At 41.0% G+C, this 12,963-nt stretch overlaps 1 protein-coding gene across 3 annotated transcripts in view; it reads left to right on the forward strand.

Annotated features, from left to right (window-relative positions):
• FMNL2 (formin like 2) overlaps positions 1 to 12,963 on the forward strand; it is a 311,696-nt gene that overhangs the window by 285,727 nt on the left and 13,006 nt on the right. For all 3 annotated transcript variants that reach the window (XM_065881114.1, XM_065881116.1, XM_065881115.1), the window contains exons 18-22: positions 635 to 869; positions 1,942 to 2,010; positions 2,131 to 2,211; positions 3,518 to 3,647; positions 5,976 to 6,139. In XM_065881114.1, the coding sequence (XP_065737186.1) occupies positions 635 to 869; positions 1,942 to 2,010; positions 2,131 to 2,211; positions 3,518 to 3,647; positions 5,976 to 6,139 (679 nt within the window). The remainder of the gene's footprint in view (positions 1 to 634; positions 870 to 1,941; positions 2,011 to 2,130; positions 2,212 to 3,517; positions 3,648 to 5,975; positions 6,140 to 12,963) is intronic.

A 12,963-nucleotide genomic window follows, 5' to 3' on the forward strand; every position in this document is an offset into this window, starting at 1 on the left:
TATTGCTGAACAAAGATTGTCCAGAGAATAGAATAGAGACTGTAGCAAATACTTCTTTAGTTCAGATGGAGTATAGGTCCACAAAGACTGAGTATTCCCTCAAGGGATGTATGCATTTAAGCCAAAGCATCCATATAGTACAGGCATTTTGATGCATTTTTTTTCTAAAGGAGAAAAAATATCCCAGACTTACTGGTTTAATTGAAATATTTTACAGAGTTCATCAAATATTCTGTAATTGTGTGTATAATATTATATCTCCTTAATTAGCAGTACTTCACAGGCCTAAAAAAACATGTCCTTGAACTACTTAACCACCAGATACTTCAGCTTTCCTTCTGCTTCTACCTGCTGTCATTTACTATTGATGTCTAGAGGCTTAGAGCTATACTAATAGCCTAAAAACTGAGCCTGGCAGTTGTGATAAGGTCCAGGTTTCCGGGAAGGACCAGTGAACGTGCTCGATGCACAGTCAGGAGCCAGCACCAAGGGGCATGTTCACATCTGTAGACATTGTCCAGCTGTAGGCATCAACTCATAGACATGGTGGTTCATGATCTGGACCAGGTGGAGGTGTGGCTGAGAGGGGAGGAGGTTTTCTCTTTAATACTGACATGTCCACCTCTGTCTTCAGATTTGACTTGAAGACATTGCCTGTAGACTTTGTAGAGTGTTTGATGAGGTTCTTGCCAACTGAGAATGAGGTGAAAGTGCTACGGCTCTATGAGCGGGAAAGGAAGCCCCTGGAGAACTTGTCAGATGAAGACCGGTTCATGATGCAGTTCAGTAAAATTGAGAGGCTCATGCAGAAGATGACCATCATGGCCTTCATTGGGAACTTTGCCGAAAGCATTCAGATGCTGACTCCTGTGAGTGGACCAACTCTGGCAAGGGAAGGGGTCCAAACAGATAGCATTTGTTTTGGTTTTTTTCTTTTAACTTTCTCCCAGAATTGCACTTAACGTCATGGGCTCTAAGACTTCTTCCCAGAACTTTCGACATGGCATTTTTATTTTTACCCTCTTTTTCTCATTGTGTATGCCAAGTAAAATTGAAAACAGTGAATTTCCCCATTCCATATTGCTCTTCTCCCTAGAGAATGCCATTTCCTGTGTCTACAGATATCCTTTGGATTTTAAAGAACACCTCAATACAGAGGACAAGGAGAATAATTTTCTCAAATTTGGTCCCCTCCTCAAGGTACCAGTCCTCTGGCTGGGTTACCAAGACTGAAAATTTAACTTCATTTCTGAAAACCATCTCATATCTTTAGTGAACAGGCTTATTGACTTTCATTGGAAGCGTTAAATTTGCCATGGGGGTCTTCTTCCTTGGAAGTTTGTTACAGTACACTGTGGTGACGTAGAAATAATAGCTAACCATCGCTTGTTCCTTTGTGTTAATCTGGTAGAGACTTACGAATATCATAAATAGTTCTTTCCCAGTTCTATTTCTAAATAAATGTTTGTTAATTACTGATGATAGTAGCATGTGTGTCCAAAATATGTTCTGAGAACTTCTGCACGGTGATTATATTTCTTTGCTGTTTTGTTTTGTTTTTGTTCTTGGCTAGCTCCACTGATTTAAAAATATGAATTGTATTACATGATTAGAGATGGTGGGCAGGCTATTGAGTTCTCCTGGAAGACGCTGTTGACTCCTGACTTAAGTCTCATTGCTTACAGATTTTATGATAAGCTAGTTCTGATAATACTTTCTATTTAGAGAAGAGCTTACACGTAATGCTCTAGTTACCTAAGACCTAGCAGGACAACTTAAAATTGTTATGTCTAGGAAAAAATAGAATCTCAGCATTAAGGCTTTAATTTCTAAATGCAGGTCTGTTTTCTTCTGTATTAAAGTTTTAGTTTTCAATCGGAGTTTCCCATTTTTAACATGTCTTTTTTTCCCCCCCTCCTCTTTCCTTTGACTGGAATCTAGCAACTGCACTCAATTATAGCAGCATCTGTCTCCATAAAGTCGTCCCAAAAACTCAAGAAAATTCTGGAGGCAAGTGAAGTTTTCCTCTTATACGTGTATGGAAGAGCTGACTTGTCAGCTGCATTCCTCAGCCTGGGAATGCCTGGGCTGCTGTACCGATGGACTTCTCTTTTCTCTCTTTCTTTGCAGATCATCTTGGCCCTTGGCAACTATATGAATAGCAGTAAACGAGGAGCAGTTTATGGATTTAAACTTCAGAGTTTAGATCTGGTGAGTTTTTAAACTTCAGGGTTTAAAAGAAGTACAAGAGCTATATGAGAGACAAAACAGCTGGCAAAGATTAAGCCCTGGAGCAGAGAGAGTCTGCTCTTGGAAGTGGGGTGGGATGTTTTGATGAAGATTCTTTGCTAGTGGGCGGAGCAGTGGGTACAAATTTTCTGGAACGCCATATGGCAGCAAGCACTTTGAACCTTAAAAATACTCATACCTTTTGACCCAATATTTCCATTTCTAGGAATCTTTCCTCAGGAGTCTGAATTATGGGTGCTATATTTTATTTATAATTGCAAATAATTAGCAACAGTGTAAAGATTCAACATTTGGGGAAACGATTACATATGCTGTAATGACAGTTAATACGGTGAACTATTCAACTGTTAGAATATTTGTGAAGAGTTTTCAAAGGAATAGGTAATTTTGTGTTTAGGAAAGAAAGCAGGGTATAAATTGTACAGTTTGATTTTTAACTAGGTAAAATATGGAGGAAAAAAACCCAAATGGAAGTAGATTAAGATATTAACAGAGAGGTTGAGTGGAATTAGGAAGGTTTTTTGAGCTGCTTCTTTATACTTTTCTGTGTTTTCTAAAAAAAATTTTTTTTTTTTTCCCTGGTTGAAGAAGGGTGCTCTGCTTTTCAGAGTCACCTGACTTAGGAACAGGACTAGAGAGAATGCTCCATGGAGCCCTGTCCCCCGGGCTGCACTGGCAGACGTGGCTTCCACGGGAGCAGGTTGGGCAGTGGTTGGAGTCCCCAGCCCCAGGTGTGGGGGGACATGGTTATTTGATAGGGACTGTCTAGTTAGTCACAGTTCTGGGCCCCAGAAGGCCGTGGTACGTACGTTAAGCACATCTGCTTTGAGTTGGGGAGTGAGTGGGGCTGAGCAGATGTGAGGACTATGGCATAGGTGTACCTGTGCACACCTATGCACACTCCCGGCTCCAGCCTCACTTCCTACTCTGGCCTTCACTTGGGAGAGCACTGAAACTGGAGTCTCCCTGCTTGTAAGCCAGGGAGGTGGTGGAGCAGGTGGGGGCGGGGAGTTCACGTGAGGAGAGACGCTCTCATGCTTAGAGTCGTCCCTAAAGTTGAGCGTGTCCCCTGGTCAGGAAGTCCTCTTGTCACTTAATAATCCATGGGCTGGTTCACCCGAGAACAAAGCTGACTCTCCTGTGGGAATGTTTTCTCTCCGCTTTGGGGCACCTGTGCTCAGGTATTTATTCTGAGCGGGGGAGCGTCATCTGGCAGGTAACTCTCCCATCATCTGTTACTCTAACCCTCATCCCCTTTGGTTTTCAGCTCTTAGATACAAAGTCAACGGACCGAAAGCAAACACTGTTGCACTATATATCCAATGTCGTCAAAGAAAAATACCATCAAGTGTCCCTATTTTATAATGAGCTTCATTATGTGGAGAAAGCTGCCTCAGGTACTTGATTTCAGCTCTTAATGTTACTCTTGGGTATGAATGCCTTGAATCATGGGGGAACCCTTCCCTGCTTAAACAACACTCTTCAGAACCCCTCTACAAAGGGGGGGCTAAAACGTCAGAGGCTCTGAGCTGAAACACATCGCCTCTGGTGTTGCCCGCACCTGGGAGCAGTAACAAACATGGACGTGAAGAGGACAGTGTTCTCTTTATAAAGATCCAGGTCTTGGGGCATCGTGTGCCTTCCCTCTTCCATCTGTTGCCCTTTTTATTCTGTTGCTGTCATTTGAAAGGAGAGACTCTGAGACTCACCCCCGCCAACAAACACTTGAATTAGATTTTGTGCTGTCCCATTTGCTCAGGTGTGGCAGTTCTAAACATTTTGTGTTTAGCCTGAGCACAGGTTAAATGATCAGTACTTCTTGGTTGTTACTTTGCTATGACAGTTATGCATTTTCTCATTTAAATCATCGGCTGCTCTGAGATAGTTGGGCTGTACTGTTACAGATGAAAAAAGCTGACATTTTTATAGATTAAATGCCTTGCGCAAGGTCACATGGGTAGAAAACGATAGAAACAGAACTTGAACTCAGATAGTCTTCTCGTATGGTATGTTGTCCAGTGTACCACATCCTCTCAAAAGAACATTAGCCTAGAAAAAGGAACAAGATGCAGATTGACCTCGGAGTTGGATACAGGCTGTGATTCTCAAATGATGAACTTAAGCAGCCAGTGTTTATTGTAAATTTGTATTCCTGAGACCTACCCCAGACTTAGCGAATTGAATCTCTGAGGGCAAGACTTTCTCTGCCTTCCTCAGAATAAATGGCTGCTGCTTCTGTGTTCTTACTCAAGAGCATTCCATACAAGCCTCTCATACAAGATATAATAAATTTTATCACATTTTGCATGTCCACTGCAACCTGTTCATGTACGGGTATAATCATTTTATTTATCTTTATAATTTCCTTAGCTCCTGGCAAATTGATGGTTGGGAACAAATGAATGAGTGAATGAATGAATGAGATGATGCCCTGTTACTGGGATAGACGCTGCTGAAGCCCTAGAGGAGGCTGAGAGGCAGGAGGAAATGATATTTTAACTACAGAGAACTGTGCAGTGCAGGCCGTGCCAGACCTGCTGAGGGCTCGGGGCTTACTTAGGCAGTTACCAGGATTTCTCTTCTGGTAGAGTGGTTTTCCTCCTTTCAAGTTTCCCTTTGTCTAAATGAGGGGTTCTTTAGCATCACCATTCTAATTAAGAAAAAAAGTTAAAAAAATTTTCCTATAGCACATTTCGTTTGGCCCGAATGAGATTCCCCTAAAGTGTCATTTCAGAAAAGTCAGTGGAGGAAAATGGGGAGATTGAGGTGCTCTCTGGCTGACTTGTTTTCTGTATTCTCACTCTGGGGCCCAGGTGTGCTGACATGGATTCCATATCCCTTCACTCAATTATTTACTCAATCCTTCCTTTATCCAGTGAACCTTTCTGAGTTCCTGCTTTGTACTTGGCACAGGCCTAAGCACTGAGGAGTCAAAGATGAATAACAGTGTGTGTCTAGTGAGGGAAAAGCGTGCTACATTGTTCCGTAATCCATCCATGTGCAGAGCTGCGTCAGGCAGTGGGGAGCCAGAGGTGGCGCCCAGACCTCCTGCAGGAGGCTGCAGGAGTGAATCCACTCTGGGTGGGTGGCCGCACTGCAGATGGAAAGGTTTGTGCTAATAACCCCTTCTGACGCACGGAAGGGTTGTTTAGCAAAAAGAAGCTGGTCAGAGTTGCTTTGGGTCCCTGTGGACAGTACAGCTAAAAATTCAATAGGTAAAATGCTACCCCCTGCTGGAGAGCCACAGAAATGCAGAGGAGTTCAAAGAGTCAGGTAGAGGATAAGCTCTTGGGCCTGTCAGTTAAGGAACCTCTAACCCTACAGGCCAACCAATAGGTTATCATCTCCAGTAAGAGAAATAGAATAGTTGGGAACAAGCACAGGATTTGGGATCCGTGCTGGTTATCCAAACTCCATCTCTGCCACTTCCTAGCTGTGTCACCTAGGGCAGCCCACATAACCTCTTTGTGTTGCTTTTCCTCGTTGGCAACATGGACTAGTGGTGCAACTGAATTAGTGCATGTAAAGGATTTCATGCAGTGCTTGATGGTGAGCACTTAGTAAATTATTCCTATTAAAGGATCTCTGCACTGAAGGCCAGAGACTAGATCTAAGAGCCTTGCGTAACCCTAGAAACCCACTGAGAACTTTGCTCATCAGCCAGACTCACTGTGGCTTTGACTTTCCCGGCTGAAGTCACGGGGACATTGCTTTCTCTACTTCAGTCTCCCTTGAGAACGTTTTACTGGACGTCAAGGAGCTGCAGAGGGGCATGGACTTGACCAAGAGGGAGTACACCATGCATGACCACAACACACTGCTTAAGGAGTTCATCCTCAACAATGAGGGAAAGCTGAAGAAGCTGCAGGATGATGCCAAGATTGCACAGGTGAGTGTCTGTGCCCCCAACACCCATGAAGAAGAAGGGATTGGATCCGTTAAAGCCACCTGGGGTGCTGGCCCTGGCTCTGGGGGTGGAGGGGGAATTGTCCTCTGTCTGCTGAGGGTAGATTTCTTTTTTTTTTTTTTTAATTTTTTTTGCAGTACGCAGGCTTCTCACTGTTGTGGCCTCTCCCGTTGTGGAGCACAGGCTCCAGACGCGCAGGCTCAGCGGCCATGGCTCACGGGCCCAGCCGCTCTGCGGTATGTGGGATCTTCCCGGACCGGGGCACGACCCGTGTCCCCTGCATCGGCAGGTGGACCCTCAACCACTGCGCCACCAGGGAAGCCCCATAGGGTAGATTTCTTATGTAGCTGTTATTAAGGGGGATGGGGATCTTTCTGTATTTTGTACCTGGAGATGCCCCTGTGCTCTCATTGTCTCTTCTTTTTTTTTTTTTAACATCTTTATTGGGGTATAATTGCTTTACAATGGTGTGTTAGTTTCTGCTTTATAACAAAGTGAATCAGTTATACATATGTTCCCATATGTCTTCCCTCTTGCGTCTCCCTCCCTCCCACTCTCCCTATCCCACCCCTCCAGGCTGTCACAAAGCACCGAGCTAATATCCCTGTGCCTTGCGGCTGCTTCCCCCTAGCTATCTACCTTACTACGTTTGTTAGTGTGTATATGTCCGTAACTCTCTCTCATCCTGTCAAAGCTCACCCTTCCCCCTCCCCATATCCTCAAGTCCGTTCTCCAGTAGGTCTGCGTCTTTATTCCTGTCTTACCCCTAGGTTCTTCATGACATTTTTTTCCCCCTTAAATTCCATATATATGTGTTAGCATACGGTATTTGTCTTTTTCTTTCTGACTTACTTCACTCTGTATGACAGACTCTAGGTCTATCCATCTCATTACAAATAGCTCAATTTCATTTCTTTTTAAGGCTGAGTAATATTCCATTGTATATATGTGCCACATCTTCTTTATCCATTCATCCGATGATGGGCGCTTAGGTTGTTTCCATGTCCTGGCTATTGTAAATAGAGCTGCAATGAACATTTTGGTACATGACTCTTTTTGAATTTTGGTTTTCTCAGGGTATATGCCCAGTAGTGGGATTGCTGGGTCATATGGTAATTCTATTTGTAGTTTTTTAAGGAACCTCCGTACTGTTCTCCATAGTGGCTGAACCAATTCACATTCCCACCAGCAGTGCAAGAGTGTTCGCTTTTCTCCACATCCTCTCCAGCATTTATTGTTTCTAGATTTTTTGATGATGGCCATTCTGACTGGTGTGAAATGATATCTCATTGTAGTTTTGATTTGCATTTCTCTAATGATTAATGATGTTGAGCATTCTTTCATGTGTTTGTTGGCATTCTGTATATCTTCTTTGGAGAAATGTCTGTTTAGGTCTTCTGCTCAGTTTTGGATTGGGTTGTTTGTTTCTTTGTTATTGAGCTGCATGAGCTGCTTGTAAATTTTGGAGATTAATCCTTTGTCAGTTGCTTCATTTGCAAATATTTTCTCCCATTCTGAGGGTTGTCTTTTGGTCTTGATTATGGTTTCCTTTGCTCTGTAAAAGCTTTGAAGTTTCATTAGGTCCCATTTGTTTATTTTTGTTTTTATTTCCATTACTCTAGGAGGTGGGTCAGAAAGGATCTTGCTGTGATTTATGTCATAGAGTGCTCTGCCTATGTTTTCCTCTAAGAGTTTGATAGTTTCTGGCCTTACATTTAGGTCTTTAATCCATTTTGAGCTTATTTTTGTGTATGATGTTAGGGAGTGATCTAATCTCATACTTTTAAATGTACCTGTCCAGTTTTCCCAGCACCATTTATTGAAGAGGCTGTCCTTTCTCCACTGTACATTCCTGCCACCTTTATCAAAGATAAGGTGTCCATATGTGCGTGGGTTTATCTCTGGGCTTTCTATCCTGTTCCATTGATCTATCTTTCTGTTTTTGTGCCAGTACCATACGGTCTTGATTACTGTAGCTTTGTAGTATAGTCTGAAGTCAGGGAGCCTGATTCCTCCAGCTCCTTTTTTCGTTCTCAAGATTGCTTTGGTTATTCGGGTTCTTTTGTGTTTCCATACAAATTGTGAAATTTTTTGTTCTAGTTCTGTGACAAATGCCAGTGGTAGTTTGATAGGGATTGCACTGAATCTGTAGATTGCTTTGGGTAGTAGAGTCATTTTCACAATATTGATTCTTCCCATCCAAGAACATGGTATATCTCTCCATCTATTTGTATCATGTTTAATTTCTTTCATCAGTGTCTTATAATTTTCTGCATACAGGTCTTTTGTCTCCTTAGGTAGGTTTATTCCTAGATATTTTATTCTTTTTGTTGCAATGGTAAATGGGAGTGTTTTCTTGATTTCACTTTCAGATTTTTCATCATTAGTATATAGGAATGCCAGAGATTTCTGTGCATTAATTTTGTATCCTGCTACTTTACCAAATTCATTGATTAGCTCTAGTAGTTTTCTGGTAGCATCTTTAGGATTCTCTATGTATAGTATCATGTCATCTGCAAACAGTGACAGCTTTACTTCTTCTTTTCCGATTTGGATTCCTTTTATTTCCTTTTCTTCTCTGATTGCTGTGGCTAAAACTTCCAAAACTATGTTGAATAAGAGTGGTAAGAGTGGGCAACCTTGTCTTGTTCCTGATCTTAGTGGAAATGCTTTCAGTTTTTCACCATTGAGGATGATGTTTGCTGTGGGCTTGTCATATATGGCCTTTATTATGTTGAGGAAAGTTCCCTCTATGCCTACTTTCTGCAGGGTTTTTATCATAAATGGGTGTTGAATTTTGTCGAAAGCTTTCTCTGCATCTATTGAGATGATCATATGGTTTTTCTCCTTCAATTTGTTAATATGGTTTATCACATTGATAGATTTGTGTATATTGAAGAATCCTTGCATTCCTGGAATAAACCCCACTTGATCATGGTGTATGATCCTTTTAATGTGCTGTTGGATTCTGTTTGCTAGTATTTTGTTGAGGATTTTTGCATCTATGTTCATCAGTGATATTGGCCTGTAGTTTTCTTTGTGACGTCCTTGTCTGGTTTTGGTATCAAGGTGATGGTAGCCTCGTAGAAGGAATTTGGGAGTGTTCCTCCCTCTGCTATATTTTGGAAGAGTTCGAGAAGGATAGGTGTTAGGTCTTCTCTAAACGTTTGATAGAATTCACCTGTGAAGCCATCTGGTCCTGGCCTTTTGTTTGTTGGAAGATTTTTAATCACAGTTTCAATTTTAGTGCTTGTGATTGGTCTGTTTATATTTTCTATTTCTTCCTGATTCAGTCTTGGCAGGTTGTGCATTTCTAAGAATTTGTCCATTTCTTCTAGTTTGTCCATTTTATTGTCATAGAGTTGCTTGTAGTAATCTCTCTTGATCTTTTTTATTTCTGCTGTGTCAGTTGTTACTTTTCCTTTTTCATTTCTAATTCTGTTGGTTTGAGTCTTCTCCCTTTTTTTCTTGATGAGTCTGGCTAGTGGTTTATCTATTTTGTTTATCTTCTCAAAGAACCACCTTTTAGTTTTATTGATCTTTGCTATCGTTTCCTTCATTTCTTTTTCATTTATTTCTGATCTGATTTTTATGATTTCCTTCCTTCTGCTAGCTTTGGGGTTTTTTTGTTCTTCTTTCTCTAATTGCTTTAGGCGCAAGGTTAGGTTGTTTATTCGAGATGTTTCCTGCTTCTTAAGGTGGGCTTGGATTGCTATAAACTTCCCCCTTAGAACTGCTTTTGCTGTATCCCATAGGTTTTGGGTCGCTGTGTCTCCATTGTCATTTGTTTCTAGGTATTTTTTAATTTCCTCTTTGATTTCTTCAGTGATCACTTCATTATTAAGTAGTGTATTGTTTAGCCTCCATGTGTTTGTATTTTTTACAGCTCTTTTCCTGTAATTGATGTCTAGTCTCATGGCGTTGTGGTCAGAAAAGATACTTGATACAATTTCAATTTTCTTAAATTTACCAAAGCTTGATTTGTGACCCAAGATATGATCTATCCTGGAGAATGTTCCATGAGTACTTGAGAAAAATGTGTATTCTGTTGTTTTTGGATGGAGTGTCCTATAAATATCAATTAAGTCCATCTTGTTTAATGTATCATTTAAAGCTGTGTTTCCTTATTTATTTTCATTTTGGATGATCTGTCCATGGGTGAAAGTGGGGTGTTAAAGTCCCCTACTATGAATGTGTTACTGTCGATCTCCCCTTTTATGGCTATTAGTATTTGCCTTATGTACTGAGGTGCTCCTATGTTGGGTGCATAAATATTTACAATTGTTATATCTTCTTCTTGGATCGATCCCTTGATCATTATGTAGTGTCCTTCTTTGTCTCTTTTAATAGTCCTTATTTTAAAGTCTATTTTGTCTGATATGAGAATTGCTACTCCAGCTTTCTTTTGGTTTCCATTTGCATGAAATATCTTTTTCCATCCCCTTACTTTCAGTCTGTATGTGTCTCTAGGTCTGAAGTGGGTCTCTTGTAGACAGCATATATATAAGGGTCTTGTTTTTGTATCCATTCAGCCCATCTGTGTCTTTTGGTGGGAGCATTTAGTCTATTTACATTTAAGGTAATTATCGATATGTATGTTCCTATTCCCATTTTCTATATTGTTTTGGGTTTGTTATTATAGGTCTTTTCCTTCTCTTGTGTTTCTTGTCTGGAGAAGTTCCTTTAGCATTTGTTGTAAAGCTGGTTTAGTGGTGCTGAACTCTCTCAGCTTTTGCTTGTCTGTAAAGGTTTTAATTTCTCCATCAAATCTGAATGAGATCCTTGCTGGGTAGAGTAGTCTTGGTTGCAGGCTTTTCTCCTTCATCACTTTCAGTATGTCCTGCCACTCCCTTCTGGCTTGTTTGGTTTCTGCTGAGAGATCAGCTGTTAACCTTATGGGGATTCCCTTGTGTGTTATTTGTTGTTTTTCCCTTGCTGCTTTTAATATGCTTTCTTTGTATTTAATTTTTGACAGTTTGATTAATATGTGTCTTGGCGTATTTCTCCTTGTATTTATCCTGTATGGGACTCTCTGTGCTTCCTGGACTTGATTAACTATTTCCTTTCCCATATTAGGGAAGTTTTCAACTATAATCTCTTCAAATATTTTCTCAGTCCCCTTCTTTTTCTCTTCTTCTTCTGGAACCCCTATAATTCGAATGTTGGTGCGTTTAATGTTGTCCCAGAGGTCTCTGAGACTGTCCTCAGTTCTTTTCATTCTTTTTTCTTTATTCTGCTCTGCAGTAGTTATTTCCACTATTTTATCTTCCAGGTCACTTATCCATTATTCCGCCTCAGTTATTCTGCTATTGATCCCTTCTAGAGTACTTTTAATTTCACTTATTGTGTTGTTCATTGTTGCTTGTTTCATCTTTAGTTCTTGTAGGTCCTTGCTAACTTTCTTGCATTTTGTCCATTCTATTTCCAAGATTTCGGATCATCCTTACTATCATTATTCTGAATTCTTTTTCAGGTAGACTGCCTATTTCCTCTTCATTTGTTAGGTCTGGTGCATTTTTATCTTGCTCCTTCATCTGCTGTGTGTTTTTCTGTCTTCTCATTTTGCTTATCTTACTGTGTTTGGAGTCTCCTTTTTGCAGGCTGCAGGTTCGTAGTTCCCGTTGTTTTTGATGTCTGTCTCCAGTGGCTAAGGTTGTTTCAGTGGGTTGTGTAGGCTTCCTGGTGGAGGGGACTAGTGCCTGTGTTGTGGTGGATGAGGCTGGATCTTGTCTCTCTAGTGGGCAGGTTCACGTCTGGTGGTGTGTTTTGGGGTGTCTGTGGCCTTATTATGATTTTAGGCAGCCTCTCTGCTAATGGGTGTGGTTGTGTTCCTGTTTTGCTAGTTGTTTGGCATAGGTTGTCCAGCACTGTGGCTTGCTGGTCGTTGAGTGAAGCTGGGTGCTGGTGTTAAGATGGAGGTCTGTGGGAGATTTCCGCCGTTTAATATTATGTGGAGCTGGGAGGTCTCTTGTTGACCAGTGTCCTGAAGTTGGCTCTCCTACCTCAGAGGCAGAGCCCTGACTCCTGGCTGGAGCACCAAGAGCCTTTCATCCACACGGCTCAGAATAAAAGGGAGAAAAAGTGGAGAGAATTAGTAGAAGTATGAGGAAAGAAAGAAGGAAAGGAGGAAAGGAAGGAAGAAAGAAGCAAAGAAGGAAAGAAAGGAGGGAGGGAGGGAAAGAAGGAAAAAAGAAAGAAAGAAGATACAGTAAAAATAAAATAAAGTATAATATAGTTATTGAATTAAAAAATATTTAGAAAAAAAAGGGACGGATAGAACCTTAGGACAAATGTTGGAAGCAAAGCTATACAGAGAAAATCTTACACAGAAGCATACACATACACCTTCACAAAAAGAGGTAAAGGGGGAAAAATCATAAATCTTGCTCTCAGAGACCACGTCCTCAGTTTGGGGTGATTCGTTGTCTAAAGGAGGGAAGGAAGGAAGGAAAGAAAGAAAGAAAGTACGAAGGTAAAGTATAATAAAGTTATTAAAATTAATTATTAAGAAAAAATTAAAAAAAAAAAAACATGGACGGATAGAGCCCTAGGACAAATGGTGGAAGCAAGACGATACAGATAAGATCTCACACAGAAGCATACACGTACACATTCACAAAAAGAGGAAAAGGGGAAAAAATCATAGATCTTGCTCCTAAAGTCCCCCTCTTCAATTTCGGATCATTCCTTATCTATTCAGGTATTCCACAGATGCAGGGTATATCAAGTTGATTGTGGAGCTTTAATCCGCTGCTTCTGAGGCTGCTGGGAGAGATTTCCCTTTCTCTTCTTTGTTCTCACAGCTC

This window comes from Phocoena phocoena, chromosome 7 (genome assembly GCF_963924675.1).
Source record: "Phocoena phocoena chromosome 7, mPhoPho1.1, whole genome shotgun sequence".
Lineage (NCBI taxonomy): Eukaryota > Metazoa > Chordata > Mammalia > Artiodactyla > Phocoenidae > Phocoena > Phocoena phocoena.